Source organism: Lontra canadensis, unplaced genomic scaffold (genome assembly GCF_010015895.1).
Source record: "Lontra canadensis isolate GAN:19392208 unplaced genomic scaffold, GSC_riverotter_1.0 scaffold7, whole genome shotgun sequence".
NCBI lineage: Eukaryota > Metazoa > Chordata > Mammalia > Carnivora > Mustelidae > Lontra > Lontra canadensis.
In genome coordinates this window covers 5,530,685-5,547,624 of record NW_022631001.1, presented here as the reverse complement: position 1 = coordinate 5,547,624, position 16,940 = coordinate 5,530,685, and the positions used below count along the sequence as shown (strand labels likewise).

At 38.0% G+C, this 16,940-nt stretch overlaps 1 protein-coding gene across 2 annotated transcripts in view; it reads right to left on the bottom strand.

Moving 5' to 3' along the window:
• MTMR2 (myotubularin related protein 2) overlaps positions 1 to 16,940 on the bottom strand; it is a 126,252-nt gene that overhangs the window by 35,983 nt on the left and 73,329 nt on the right. For both annotated transcript variants that reach the window (XM_032852743.1, XM_032852744.1), the window contains 2 exons: positions 15,989 to 16,090; positions 14,809 to 14,892 (listed from right to left, as the gene is read on the bottom strand). In XM_032852743.1, the coding sequence (XP_032708634.1) occupies positions 14,809 to 14,892; positions 15,989 to 16,090 (186 nt within the window). The remainder of the gene's footprint in view (positions 1 to 14,808; positions 14,893 to 15,988; positions 16,091 to 16,940) is intronic.

Below are 16,940 nucleotides of genomic sequence, written 5' to 3'. Positions count from 1 at the left end.
CTCTTAATGAATTTTAATGAGCTGTAATAACACATAATTAAAATTAGGAAAATAATGACGAGCAAAACAAGAAGTTCCACAAGAAAATACCAAGCATAAAAAACAAAACAAACAAAACCCCAGAAATCCTAGAATGGAAAAATACAGTAACTGAGTTGAAGAATTCAACAGTTTCAAAAGCTGACTCAAGGGGCACGTGGGTGGCTCAGTGAGTTAAAGCCTCTGCCTTCGGCTCAGGTCATGATTCCAGGTCCTGGAATCGAGTCCCGCATCGGGCTCTCTGATCAGCAGGGAGGCTGCTTCCCCCCAACTCTCTGCCTGCCTCTCTGCCTACTTGTGATCTCTGTCTGTCAAATAAATAAATAAAATCTTAAAATAAATAAATAAAATCTTTAAAAAAAAAAGCAGATTCAACCATACAAAATAATCAGGGACCTGGAGGATAAGTATTAGAAATTAACAAGTCAGAGATGCCTGGTTGGCTCAGTCAGTTAAGCATTTCCCCTCAGCTGAAGTCATGATCCCAGGGTCCTGGGATTGAGTCCTGCATCGGGATCTTGCTCAGTGGGAAGCCTGCTTCTCCCTCTGCCTGCAGCTCTCCTTGCTTGTGCTCTCTCACTCTCTCTCTGCCATATAAATAAAATCTTGGAAAAAAAAAAAAAAGCAGTCAGAGTAACAAAAAGAAAAGAAAAAGAATGAAAACAATGATGAAGAAAGCCTACAGGAATTATGGGACATAATGTAAAGAAACAATATTCACATTATGCAAATTCCAGAAGAAAAGAAAGAGAATGGGATAGAAAGTATGTTTAAAACGATAATGACTGAAAATGCCCTGAATCTGGTAAAAGAAAGGGACATCCAGATCCATAAGGTCCAAAGCACCCCAAATATGTTGAATTTAAACAGGGATACACTGAGACACGTTGCAATTAACATCATAAGTCAGGGCACCTGGATGGCTCAGTCAAGCAGCTGCCTTCAGCTCAGGTCAGGATCCCACAGTCCTGGGATCAAGCCCTGCATCCAGTTCCTTGCTCAGCGAGGAGCCTGCTTCTCCCTCTCCCTCTGTCTCCCTCTGCTTCCTTCTCCCTCTGCTTGCTGCTCCCCCTGCTTGTGCACACACACTCTCTCTCACTCCCTCTCTCTCTGTCAAATAACTAAACAAATAAACCTAAAAAGCAAAACAAACAAACAAAAAAACATCAAAAGTCAAAGAATTTTAAGAGCAACAAGAGTGGGCTTTCTTTCAAGGGTAACCCTGTAAGAGTACAGGCAGATTTCTCAACAGAAATATTTTAGGCCAGAGAGAATGGGAAGGCATACTCAAAATAGTCAAAGAAAATAACTAAGCCAAGAATTCTATAGCCAGTGAAACTGTCTTTCTGAACTGGAGACAGTTTCAGTTCAGACTTTCCCAAACAAAAGTAGAGGGAGTTCATTATTACCAGACCTGCCTTATAAGAAATGCTAAATACTTGAGTACAAGTGAAAGAATGCTAATTAGCATCATAAAAACACAGAAAGGTAGTATAAACCTCATTGGTAACAATCATAGTTAGATTCTGCAATACGGTAGCAGTGGCATGTAATTCACCTACAACTCTAGTTGGCAAGTTAAAAAAACAACATAGTAAAAATAACCATAACTACAATAATCTGTTATTAGTTATACAATATAAAAAACATGTAATTTATAACAGCAATAACCTAAAAATAAGGGGGAACAGCAGTAAAAATATAAAGTTTATAAGCTCTATTGACATTAACGTGTTATTAGTTTAAAAGTGGGGTGTCCTGAGTGCAAGATATTTATGTAACCTTATGGTAACCACATGGAAAATTCTGTAGTAATTACAAAAAACATGATAAAGAAGTCAAAGTGTACTGATACCAAAAGACATCAAAACACATACCCACACAAAGAGAGCAGGATAAGAAACAAGGAACAACGATTCTACAAAACAACCAGAATTGATTTGTTAATTAATTAACAAAGTGGCAACAGTAAGTCCTACTAATAATTACTCTAAACATAAACCAATTAAATTCTCCAATTAAAAGATGCAGTATGGCTAAATGGATAAAAAAATAAGATCCAACCATATGCTGCCTATAAGAGACTCACTTTAGCCTCGAAGACTCACATAGACTGGGAATGAAAAGATGGAAAAGACAATCCAGGCAAATGATAAACAAAAAAAGAAGGGTTACCTACACTTACCAAACTAGATTTTAAACAATAATAGTATAGAGAGAATAAGAAAGTCACAATATAATGAGGAAAAGGACAATACATTAATAAGATAAAACAACTCCAAATATTTGTGTGCTCAACTTTGGAGCTCCTAAACATATAGAGCAAAAACTAACAGCCAAAGTAAAAATAAACAGTAATACAGTAATAGTTGGGGATGTCAATACCCCATTGTCAACAACAGACAGATAATCCAGACAGAAAATCAGTAAGAAATCAATACATGGGCATGAGAAGATGGCGGAGAAGTAGCAGGCTGAGACTACTTCAGGTTGCGGGAGATCAGCTAGATAGATTATCTAAAGATTGCAAACACCTACAAATCCAACGGGAGATCGAAGAGAAGAAGAACAGCAATTCTAGAAACAGAAAATCAACCACTTTCTGAAAGGTAGGACTGGCGGAGAAGTGAATCCAAAGCGGCGGGAAGATAGACCGCGGGGGGTAGGGGCCGGCTCCCGGCAAGCAGCGGAGCAACGGAGCACAAAATCAGGACTTTTAAAAGTCTGTTCTGCTGAGGGACATCGCTCCAGAGGCTTAACTGGGGTGAAGCCCACGCGGGGTCAGCGTAGCCTCAGATCCCGCAGGATCACAGAAGGATTGGGGGTGTCTGAGGGTCGCAGAACTTACAGGTATCAGAACGGGGAAGCTGGCTACAGAGACAGAGCCGAGGAGTGAGCTCACAGCTCGGGGTTACCTTGAACCGGTCGCAGGCTCGGTGAGCTCGGAGCGCGGCCGGAGGCCAGGCAGACGGGAGTAATTGGGCGCTATTCTCTGAGGGCGCTCTGAGGAGTGGGGCCCCAGGCTCTCGGCTCCTCCCGACCGGAGACTGGGAGGCCGCCATATTCATTCCCGTCCTCCGGACTCTACGGAAAGCGCTCAGGGAACAAAAGCTCCCGAAAGCAAACCCGAGCGGATTACTCAGCCCAGCCCCTGGTAAGGGCGGTGCAACTCCGCCTGGGGCAAAGCCACTTGAGAATCACTACAACAGGCCCCTCCCCCAGAAGAACAACAAGAAATCCAGCCAGGACCAAGTTCACCTACCAAGGAGTGCAGTTTCAATACCAAGGAGAGCAGCGGAATTCCAGAGGAGGAGAAAGTAAAGCACGGAACTCCTGGCTTTCTCCACATGATTCTTTAGCCTTGTAGTTAATTTAATTTTTTTTTCTTTTTCAATTTTTTTTCTCTTCTTCTGCTATTTTTTTAACTTTTACCCTTTCCTTTTTTAACGTTTTTTAACTAGTTTATCTAATATATATATATTTTTTTTTTCTTTTTTATATTTTTTCTTTATTCGTTTTCTTTTCTTTCTTTCTATTTTTTTTTTTTTTTCTGAACCTCTTTTTATCCCCTTTCTCCCCCGTCACGATTTGGGATCTCTTCTGATTAGGTTAAAGCATATTTTCCTGGGGTTGTTGCCACCCTTTTAGTATTTTACTTGCTCCTTCATATACTCTTATCTGGACAAAATGACAAGGCGGAAAAATTCACCACAAAAAAAAGAACAAGAGGCAGTACCAAAGGCTAGGGACCTAATCAATACAGACATTGGTAATATGTCAGATCTAGAGTTCAGAATGACGATTCTCAAGGTTCTAGCCGGGCTCGAAAAAGGCATGGAAGATATTAGAGAAACCCTCTCCGGAGAGATAAAAGCCCTTTCTGGAGAAATAAAAGAACTAAAATCTAACCAAGTTGAAATAAAAAAAGCTATTAATGAGGTGCAATCAAAAATGGAGGCTCTCACTGCTAGAATAAATGAGGCAGAAGGAAGAATTAGTGATATAGAAGACCAAATGACAGAGAATAAAGAAGCTGAGCAAAAGAGGGACAAACAGCTACTGGACCACGAGGGCAGAATTCGAGAGATAAGTGACACCATAAGACGAAATAACATTAGAATAATTGGGATTCCAGAAGAAGAAGAAAGCGAGAGGGGAGCAGAAGGTATATTGGAGAGAATTATTGGAGAGAATTTCCCTAATATGGCAAAGGGAACAAGCATCAAAATCCAGGAGGTTCAGAGAACCCCCCTCAAAATCAATAAGAATAGGTCCACACCCCGTCACCTAATAGTCAAATTTACAAGTCTTAGTAACAAAGAGAAAATCCAGAAAGCAGCCCGGGAAAAGAAGTCTGTAACATACAATGGTAAAAACATTAGATTGGCAGCAGACTTATCCACAGAGACCTGGCAGGCCAGAAAGAGCTGGCATGATATATTCAGAACACTAAATGAGAAAAACATGCAGCCAAGAATACTATATCCAGCTAGGCTATCATTGAAAATAGAAGGAGAGATTAAAAGCTTCCAGGACAAACAAAAACTGAAAGAATTTGCAAACACCAAACCAGCTCTACAGGAAATATTGAAAGGGGTCCTCTAAGCAAAGAGAGAGCCTAAAACTAGTAGATCAGAAAGGAACAGAGACAATATACAGTAACAGTCACCTTACAGGCAATACAATGGCACTAAATTCATATCTCTCAATAGTTACCCTGAATGTTAATGGGCTAAATGCCCCAATCAAAAGACACAGGGTATCAGAATGGATAAAAAAACAAAACCCATCTATATGTTGCCTACAAGAAACTCATCTTACCCAAAGACACCTCCAGATTTAAAGTGAGGGGGTGGAAAAGAATTTACCACGCTAATGGACATCAGAAGAAAGCAGGAGTGGCAATCCTTATATCAGATCAATTAGATTTTAAGCCAAAGACTATAATAAGAGATGAGGAAGGACACTATATCGTACTCAAAGGATCTGTCCAACAAGAAGATCTAACAATTTTAAATATCTATGCCCCTAACGTGGGAGCGGCCAACTATATAAACCAATTAATAACAAAATCAAAGAAACACATCGACAACCATACAATAATAGTAGGGGACTTTAACACTCCCCTCACTGAAATGGACAGATCATCCAAGCAAAAGATCAACAAGGAAATAAAGGCCTTAAATGACACACTGGACCAGATGGACATCACAGATATATTCAGAACATTTCATCCCAAAGCAACAGAATACACATTCTTCTCTAGTGCACATGGAACATTCTCCAGAATAGATCACATCCTGGGTCCTAAATCTGGTCTCAACCGGTATCAAAAGATTGGGACCATTCCCTGCATATTTTCAGACCACAATGCTCTGAAGCTAGAACTCAATCACAAGAGGAAATTTGGAAAGAACCCAAATACATGGAGACTAAACAGCATCCTTCTAAAGAATGAATGGGTCAACCAGGAAATTAAAGAATAATTGAAAAAATTCATGGAAACAAATGATAATGAAAACACAATGGTTCAAAATCTGTGGGACACAACAAAGGTAGTCCTGAGAGGAAAATATATAGCGGTACAAGCCTTTCTCAAGAAACAAGAAAGGGCTCAGGTACACAACTTAACCCTACACCTAAAGGAGCTGGAGAAAGAACAAGAAAAAAACCCTAAACCCAGCAGGAGAAGAGAAATCATAAAGATCAGAGCAGAAATCAATGAAATAGAAACCCAAAAAACAACAGAACAAATCAACGAAACTAGGAGCTGGTTCTTTGAAAGAATTAATAAGATTGATAAACCCCTGGCCAGACTTATCAAAAAGAAAAGAGAAAGGACCCAAATAAATAAAATCATGAATGAAAGAGGAGAGATCACAACCAACACCAAAGAAATACAGACAATTATAAGAACATACTATGAGCAACTCTACGCCAACAAATTTGACAATCTGGAAGAAATGGATGCATTCCTAGAGACATATAAACTACCACAACTGAACCAGGAAGACATAGAAAGCCTGAACAGACCCATAACCAGTAAGGAGATTGAAACAGTCATCAAAAATCTCCAAACAAACAAAAGCCCAGGGCCAGACGGCTTCCCGGGGGAATTTTACCAAACATTTAAGGAAGAACTAATTCCTATTCTCCTGAAACTGTTCCAAAAAATAGAAATGGAAGGAAAACTTCCAAACTCATTTTCTGAGGCCAGCATCACCTTGATCCCAAAACCAGACAAGGATCCCATCAAAAAAGAGAACTACAGACCAATATCCTTGATGAACACAGATGCAAAAATTCTCACCAAAATACTAGCCAGTAGGATTCAACAGTACATTAAAAGGATTATTCACCACGACCAAGTGGGATTTATTCCAGGGCTGCAAGGTTGGTTCAACATCCGCAAAGCAATCAATGTGATACAACACATTAATAAAAGAAAGAACAAGAACCATACGATACTCTCCATAGATGCTGAAAAAGCATTTGACAAAGTACAGCATCCCTTCCTGATCAAAACTCTTCAAAGTGTAGGGATAGAGGGCACCTATCTCAATATTATCAAAGCCATCTATGAAAAACCCACCGCAAATATCATTCTCAATGGAGAAAAACTGAAAGCTTTTCCGCTAAGGTCAGGAACACGGCAGGGATGTCCGTTATCACCACTGCTATTCAACATAGTACTAGAAGTCCTAGCCTCAGCAATCAGACAACAAAAAGAAATTAAAGGCATCCAAATCGGCAAAGAAGAAGTCAAACTAACACTCTTCGCAGATGATATGATACTATATGTGGAAAACCCAAAAGACTCCACTCCAAAACTGCTAGAACTTGTACAGGAATTCAGTAAAGTGTCAGGATATAAAATCAATGCACAGAAATCAGTTGCATTTCTCTACACCAACAACAAGACAGAAGAAAGAGAAATTAAGGAGTCCATCCCATTTACAATTGCACCCAAAACTATAAGATACCTAGGAATAAACTTAACCCAAGAGGCTAAGAATCTATACACAGAAAACTATAAAGTACTCATGAAAGAAATTGAGGAAGACACAAAGAAATGGAAAAATGTTCCATGCTCCTGGATTGGAAGAATAAATATTGTGACAATGTCTATGCTGCCTAAAGCAATCTACACATTTAATGCAATTCCTATCAAAGTACCATCCATTTTTTTCAAAGAAATGGAACAAATAATCCTAAAATTTATATGGAACCAGAAAAGACCTCGAATAGCCAAAGGAATATTGAAAAAGAAAGCCAAAGTTGGTGGCATCAGAATTCCGGACTTCAAGCTCTATTCCAAAGCTGTCATCATCAAGACAGCATGGTACTGGCACAAAAACAGACACATAGATCAATGGAACAGAATAGAGAGCCCAGAAATAGACCCTCAACTCTATGGTCAACTAATCTTCGACAAAGCAGGAAAGAATGTCCAATGGAAAAAGGACAGCCTCTTCAATAAATGGTGTTGGGGAAATTGGACAGCCACATGCAGAAAAATGAAATTGGACCATTTCCTTACACCACACACGAAAATAGACTCAAAATGGATGAAGGACCTCAATGTGAGAAAGGAATCCATCCAAATCCTTGAGGAGAACACAGGCAGCAACCTCTTCGACCTCAGCCACAGCAACATCTTCCTAGGAACATCACCAAAGGCAAGGGAAGCAAGGGCAAAAATGAACTATTGGGATTTTATCAAGATCAAAAGCTTTTGCACAGCAAAGGAAACAGTTAACAAAACCAAAAGACAACTGACAGAATGGGAGAAGATATTTGCAAACGACATATCAGATAAAGGGCTAGTGTCCAAAATCTATAAAGAACTTAGCAAACTCAACACCCAAAGAACAAAGAATCCAATCAAGAAATGGGCAGAAGACATGAACAGACTTTTCTGCAAAGAAGACATCCAGATGGCCAACAGACACATGAAAAAGTGTTCAATATCACTCGGCATCAGGGAAATACAAATCAAAACCACAATGAGATACCACCTCACACCAGTCAGAAAGGCTAAAATTAACAAGTCAGGAAATGACAGATACTGGCGAGGATGTGGAGAAAGGGGAACCCTCCTACACTGTTGGTGGGAATGCAAGCTGGTGCAACCACTCTGGAAAACAGCATGGAGGTTCCTCAAAATGTTGAAAATAGAGCTACCCTATGACCAGCAATTGCACTACTAGGTATTTACCCTAAAGATACAAACGTAGTGATCCGAAGGGGCACATGCACCCGAATGTTTATAGCAGCAATGTCTACAATAGCCAAACTATGGAAAGAACCTAGATGTCCATCAACAGATGAATGGATCAAGAAGATGTGGTATATATACACAATGGAATACTATGCAGCCATCAAAAGAAATGAAATCTTGCCATATGTGACGACGTGGATGGAACTAGAGGGTATCATGCTTAGCGAAATAAGTCAATCGGAGAAAGACAATTACCATATGATCTCCCTAATATGAGGGAGTGGAGATGCAACATGGGGGTTAAGGGGGTAGGAGAAGATTTAATGAAACAAGATGGGATTGGGAGGGAGACAAACCATAAGTGACTCTTAATCTCACAAAACAAACTGAGGGTTGCTGGGGGAAGGGGGGTTGGGAGGGGGGGTGGGGTTATGGACATTGGGGAGGGTATGTGCTATGGTGAGTGCTGTGAAGTGCGTAAACTTGGCAATTCACAGACCTGTACCCCTGGGGATAAAAAATATTATATGTTTATAAAAAATTAAAAATTAAAAATTTAAAAAAAAAAAAAGAAATCAATACGTAGATTTGAGCACTATGGTCAAAATAGACCTAACAGGCTCCTAGAGAACACTCTATCCAACAGCAGAATACACGTTCTTCTGAAGTGCACATGGAACACTTTCTACTATAGGCCACATGTCAGGTCTCAGCAAATTCAAGAAGACTAAAACCATACTAGGTATCTTCTCTGTCTATAATGGCCTAAAACTAGAAATCATGGACCCGAAGAAAACTGAAAAAAATCCCAAACAAAGAAATTAAACAACATTCTCCTGAATAACCAACAACAACCATTTGGTCAGAAAACAAATTAAAGGAGAAATAAATTTTGTACAAACAGACGTGGAAATACAACATACCAGAACTTGTAGGGTGTTTCAGAAGCACTTCTAAGAGGGAAGTTAGAGCAATAAATGCCTACATTAAGATGCAAGAAAAATCTGGGGCACCTGGGTGGCGCAGTTGGTTAGGCATCCAACTCTTGGGTTTCTGCTCAGGTTGTGATCTCAGGGTTGTGAGTTTGAACCCTGTGTTGGGCTCCACGGTCAACATGGAGTCTGCTTGGGATTCTCTCTCCCTCTCCCTCTGCGCTTCACCAACCCCTCTCTCTAATAAATAAAATCTTCTTTTTTTTAAAAAGGCAAGAAAAATCCCAAATTAACAACATAAGTGCATATCTTAACTAAAAGAAGAACAAACTGAGTCCAAAGTTACTGGAAGAAAGGAAACAATAAAGACTAGAGTGGAAATAAATAAAACAGAAAAGAAGGGGGGAGGGGAATTAACCAAATTAAGAGTTAGTTCCCTGAAAAGATAAATAAAGTTGGCAAACTCTTAGAGTAACCAAGGAAAAAAAAGAAAGGGTCTAAACAAAATTATAAATGAAAAAGGAGACATTATAACTGTTAATACAGAAATTCAGGGGCGCCTACGTGGCTCAGTGGTTAAAGCCTCTGCCTTCAGCTCAGGTCATGATCTCAGGGTCCTGGGATCGAGTCCCGCATCGGGCTCTCTGCTCAGCAGGGAGCCTGCCTCCTCCTGTCTCTCTCTGCCTGCCTCTCTGCCTACTTGTGATCTGTCAAAAAAAAAAAAAAAAAAAAATCTTGAAAAAAAAAAGAAATTCAAATACTTTTAAACTGTATATCTAATAAGGGGTTGATATCCAAAATATATAAAGAACTCATGCAACACAGCAGCAAAAACCAAATCATGATGTTGTACACCTGAAACTGATGTAACACAGTATGGCAGCTATACTCAAAAAAAAAAAAAAAAATTAATGATCAAAGGACCTGAATGAACATTTCTTCAAAAAAGAAATATGAAAGGCCACTAGACACATGAAAAGATTCTCAATATAGTCATTAAGTAAATGCAAATTAAAACCACAATGAGATCTCATCTTAGACCTGTCAGAATGGCCATCATAAAATAAGAAATAAAAATAAATTTAAAAAATAGAGAGATGACAGAAGCTGCTGTGGATGTGGAAAAAGAAAACACTGTGGGTGCAGTTGTAAACTGGCTCAGCTGCTATGGAAAACGGTGTGAGGATGCTCGGAAAATCAAACCCAGAACTACAGTATTATAACAACTCCACTTCTGCAGATATATTCAAAGGAAATTAAAACAGTAACTGGAAAAGATACCTGCACTGCCCATAACCAGGACAGCATTGTTTATAACAGTCAAGACATGGACATAAGTGTCCACTGGTGGAGGAATGGATAATGTGATATTATTCTGCCATGAAAACCAAGCAAATCTTAACCATTTGCAACAACACAGGAGGACCTGGAGGGTAGTAAAGTAGTGAAGTCAGACAGAAAAAGACAAATACTATATGATCTCACTTATATGCAGAATGTTAAAAAAAAAAAAAAACCTCACAGAAAATAACAGAAAAAGAACAGACTTGTGGTTGGGGGAGAGAAAACTGGAGGAAAGTGGTCAGGTGGCAAAAAGGTACAAACTTCCATTATAAGAGAAGTAACCGCTTGGGACGTCAAGGACAACATGATGACTACAGCTCACACTGCTATATGATATACAGGAAAGCTGCTGAGAGCAAATCCTATGTGTTCTCAAAAGGAGAAAATTGTTTCTTTTTCTTCTTTGTTTTTATTCTGTCTATATGAAAAGATGGATGTTAGCTGAACCTATTCTGGCAATCATTTCACAATACATGCAAATCAAACCATCATGTCATGTACCTTAAACTTACACAGTGATGTATGCCAATTATTTCTCAATAAAACTGGGAAAGAAACTCCTTTATGGGACTTAGCAAAACCCAGCCCTTCACACTTCAGCTTTCCCCAGTCTGATCGCTTGCCACTCCAGTCTTTAGTCAAGCCTATACCAATACTTTCAGTTCCCAAAGGGCTTCATATTCTCTCACTGGAGTACCTTGCTTTACCTGTCACTGTATTCATCACTGTGTATTTTAATTATCAGCTTACCTCTTTGAATCCTCCACTAAGTATATGCTCTTTGGAAGTCAGGACTGTGTCTTCTAGTTTCATAGACTTAGCCACTAGTATATGTAGTGACAGATAAATTGGATGGATGGATGGATGGATGGATGGATGGATGGATGGATGAGTGAAGGAAGGAATGATTAATAAGGAAGGAATGATTAATGACTAAATCAATGACCCGCAAGGAAGCCTTCATAGAAAGCGACAGCAGTTTCTCAAGTTTTCTTAGGAAACATGGAGTCAGAGCTAAGACTGGCAGATCATGGAGTGAGAGGCATACCTCACCTGAGATCCTGATGAACCATCCCCAACCCAGGGAGTACTCTCATCTCTCAATCCCTTCTCATATCCTTGAAAAATCACTCTCAGGGAGAACCACTATTACCCGTGGGACTGTGTCACATTCTCCAGGAAACTGGCGGGGTGGGGGTAGAACCACTGACTTATGTTACACTAATGGCTGTCGTGTTCCTATTCTTAGATAAGGTGGTACACTGACCTCCACTAACTGCCTTCCAAACCGACAAGTGAGTTGACCAGTTGGCACAAACTCTTCATAGACAGTACTAAAGACATTCTGAAGCTACTGATACTTGGCATACATTTTTATAATCTCCCTGCAAATCACTGTCCTTCAGTTAATGTATCCATTTGTCAAGAGTCGAGTTACAACCCAATTAACTGGATGATAGCTTTCCTTAGTTATTCACATTCCAATGCTGAGGATAAATTCTGTTTGCCTTGACTGGACTTGAGTGTTTTCCAAATTTGCTAAGCAATACATCTATCTACCGTGTGACTGAATATTTTTGCAGAAGACCATGTTTATTTCCTTAAGACTGATTTTCACTGTTTCAGCAACTTGATGAATCTTCTTGATCTTATCCACAAATTTCAAGAGTCTTCTGTATAATCACTGTATGCATGCATCAAGAATAAATTAAAGAAACATCCTCTTACATAACAAATTTAAATAGTTATTAATAATTTTGTCCATTAAAAATAACATATGATCAGCACTATAATGTACAGGTCTGCAGAATTAATGTGACTTTCCTTTCGTGTTTTAGTGGCTACACACAATGAATCTCACTGCCAGTCATGATTTCTGTTTTTAGAGCTCTACAAAGTAATAAAAACAGTAATAATCACTTGGATAGATTTCTTTGGTTAATAAAATACCTTCCCGTATATTACTAATCCTTCAAAGATTCCTATAAAGCAGTTCCTAGGACCATGTAAAAAAATAAAAGCACTGTGACATAATGACTCATTCAATAACACATACCTAAGATTGAGAACTAAGTAAGAGCTAAAGATATGATTCAAACTCGGTCTTCTCAATGCTCTGGAATTTGTGGTAAGAGTTGCACAACTTTGTGCATATGCTAAAAGCCAGTGGACTGTACATTAAAGTGATAAATTTTATGGTATGTGAATTACACCTCGACCTAAAAGAAGAAAAAAATAGGCAGGTCTGTATGTCCTGAGATGGTATGTATCCTCCAAAACACATTAAGTGAAAAAGAAGGCATAAAATCTCTGAAAGCATACATAGGTAAGCAACAACATTATTTCCTTAAGAGAGAGGAACTGGAGTGGGTGGGGGACAAGGTTGTCCTGGAAGGGAAACCTACTTTTCAACTCAAATTCAACTTCTAAATTTTATGCAGAGTGCAAGTGTTACCACTTTTAATTTTAATTGAAAAGAAAAAAAAGGAATAATATGATGCATTATCTTTAGTCTTAAGGTTTATATTAAAAGATTACCTTCATTTTCTTCTGTAATAAACTTAACATACATCAAAATCCACCCCTGAAACTAAGTCTTCCAACCACAAGAAATACACAGTTCTCTACACTATACTTCAATTTAGTTGCATCAGAGACAAAGTGTCTAGCTTTGCTGGAAAAAAAGTCAAAAATTCATCTAGTAAATCAAAGATCATAAAGCATCTGCATTACTTCATGTAGAATTCAATGCTCTATTCTGACAGCCACATTTCCTAATCTCTTAATTCTCCTTCTATAGGGGTATAGTTGGGGTTTTTTTGTTTTTTTTTGTTGTTGTTTAAGATTTTATTTATTTTTTTGACAGAGAGAGATCACAAGTAGGCAGAGAGAGAGGCAGAAGCAGGGCTCAAACCCAGAACCCTAAGATCATGACCTGAGCCGAAGGCAGACACTTAGCCATCTGAGCCACCCAGGTGCCAGGAGTATAGTTGTTTATTTACTCTTTAACTTATTCTCTTTTCCATAATAACTTATTTCTTTTCTGTGGACACAGTTATCCGCCTTCTTTCCAAAGTTCTATGTTGATGGCAATTTTTGCCTAGATTCCTAGAGAATATTTCTCATCTTAACAATTCTCAGGACATGGTTAGATCTTCTGATTGCTTTCCCACCTAATTCTGACACTGGCTTTTTGAATTAGCAAAAATCTTGCAATGTTAACTTACAGACTCATGATTTCTAGTTGATTCACTTATTGCATATTCTGCTTTATACTCTGCCAATCTGATGGCTTTATAACTAAGAAATTTTATTTTACTGACTACATGCTATTGAGCAACAAATGATACTTCAAACCATTGGGGTATCTTTAGTTCTCTGGTGGTGGATTTTTACTCTTCCTTGCTTTGTGAAACAAATTTAAATAAATTAGAAGCTCTATAATTCAAACACAATGTCTGAAATCTAAATACAAAAATCACAGCTTATTTTCACATCTGAATTCTAGAGTAATCTGGATCTCAAATCTAATGATTACTAAAGAAACAACCAATGTGTCCTAACTTAAATTCTCAAGAAAGCAGAGTGAACATGCAGAATGTTCAACACTATTTTAGGCAGAGTTCAAATATTCAGTAAAGGGCTCTGGGAAGTGGTGTCCTGAGAGAGAACAGGGAGGATGACAGACTGTCACACAGATTTCCAGACTGAATTCTGCTTTCATCTCTTACTATGGTATATTATGCTGATAGGTTTCTCATAGTAAACCAACCCACCTTAGTCATGATATATAATCTCTTTGGTATACTATCAGATTTTATTTGATAACATTTTATGTATAAGTGTGTCCTCTATGAAGATCTAAAACTTTCAAAATTTCATGGGGGGCTATGTTATAAGCAGAACTACTATGAAATTTTTTCAGAATTATATTATAGGATCTCCAAAAGAGAAAAAGGTGAGTGAATAATGTTGAATGGTACATAAGAATATTAAAATGTAAATATATTTACCATTTAATTTTTATCCTTATTAAACATTTTTTGAAGCTGGTTTACTTATCATTTCTTAGATAAGTAAATTAATAAAAGATCACTAAAACAGTCTCAAACAGTTTAGAGAAACTGAAAGGTAGACAAAGAATCAGGATTAGCCTTCATTAAAACAACACAACACACACAACTATATAAAGCTATATACCTCTACCCTTAAGTTTTTTGTTGTAATGAAAATAATGCGAAATATTAAAATTGAAAGAATAAAAGTACATACCTGTCTTCTATACTCTAAAAGAGAGTCATATAGCTTCCACCCATTTTCAGGGAATACTTCTTTATACTCAAAAGCAAAAAGAGGCTACAAAACAGTAAACAGAGTTAATAGCTACAAAAAGACATTTCAGAGGGTCATGAATCAGAAATGAATCCTTATCATACCCAAAGTTTTCATTTACTCGTCTGCAAGGATATTTTGTAGTGGTGTCCTTCTTTTTCATATTGTTGTTTTGACTCTTGCTTTATAATTTTGAAAATGTATTGCTGTTTTTTTTTTTCATATTTTTCAAACACATAGAAAAGCACAGAGGCCCACCACCAAGGTGTATCAAATGCTAACATATCACCATATTTCCTTCAGATATAAGTTGTTTAGGTTACAAAAGACATCTTCTGATAAAATTAAGTAGTTTGACATCACAGATGTCAGCAGTTAAGTAGCTGAAGTTAATGCTACATTTTCTAAAACATACTGAATAAACATTGTTTTTTGGCATGTGATCAGTGTACCAAAAAAGAAAATCTAATTTATCATCTTTGTAGACAGAAGGACAGAAACAACTATGGTGAAAAACATTCAAACAAGAGTCAGAAAACAAGTTCTGATTACAAATGTTACTCCCTACTAGCTGTACCCTTGAGTTAATTGCTTACCTGCCCCTGGTTTCAACTCTAAAATAGGGATAAATAATATTTACCACCACGGGGCTAATGTGGAAGTTAGATTATATAACGTTAATGAGGGGGCACCACTGCTAGCAGGTAGCAGGAACTCCACTAAGATTTGCTCACTCTTTCCTCCTAAAATTGCTAAACTCTCAGCTCCTAATTTAAAAGATTTCAAATAAATAAATAAAATCTTTTAAAAAAATAATAAAAAGGAGATTTCAAATCCTAATGAAGACCACAGACAGCTTTTCATCGTGGGAACTCCCTCTATAGAAAGATCATATAATTATAGAACGTCAGCAAGCAGGAATGGACCTCAGAAATCTGCTAGTCCAGCCTCCTCATTTCATACCTAAAAGAAACTGCTCCAAGAGGTTAGATTAAACCTAAATTATGCATCTGATTTAATGACAAAGTAGGATCACAAATGTAGATTCTAGGTAACCTAGACAAGTTTCTTTACACCAAAAATTACAGTACACATTTTTCAAAGACAAAAAACATCTTACCAGGTTATTAGAGACAGGAAATGCATATTTCATTAGATTCTCAAAAATGGATCTTCTTGTTCGCCCCTCAGGTTTATGAGCAAACCGTAAATTCCGAATATCCTAGAAAAGATTTAGGATCCCAGTCATCGATCCCTGTACACCTTTTATTTAATGAACACATAAGGATAACTCAGAATTACCTTGTAGAATATTAAGATCTGTGAACGTGGGATACAAAAATAAGACAACAACTCCTGGAGGAAGGGAAATCACAATGCCTAATTGAAAGGGGGAAAAAAAAAACCCACACACAAAAGGCACTCTAATACAAGGCAAAATTCAGAGGACAGAAATTTTATTTCTGCTTATTTACTCACAATAGGCCAGTAAAGGAGATACAACCTGATAAGAGATACTGTATCTGAAGCTCACTATCATGACTGATAGATACACAGCTCAGTGTATATCCTTTCCCTGTGAAAGCCCATTTTTTGTCATGGATTTCCCTACTAAAAACCTGATTAGCTCTTGTTATATTTCATAAGTGCCCTTGTTCCCATTACGCCTGGTGATAACTTTCCTATTTATGATCCCTTCCCAGGGCTCATTTTCACTGAATCTTCCTAAGTTTTCTGCTACTGGACTGATAGAATCAAACTCTACTTAAATCTCTTCCTCCTCTCCAGGTCCAAGCTCTTCAAACACCTCCTGGCAGATAAACTCCCAAATGTTTGGTTGATGTCGTCCTGCCTCTACAGTCAGATCTAAAGTCCTGGGCTCCCTTTTGTTATTTGTCCTCAAGCAATTTTCTATGCTCAGTCTCAATACAGATATTCATGTTCTGGTTTACTGACATCTTAACTACACTAAGAAAAACTTGGGGATTAAGAATAATTTCAACAGGGGTGCCTGGGTGGCTCAGTGGGTTAAAGCCTCTGCCTTTGACTCAGGTCATGACCCCAGAGTCCTC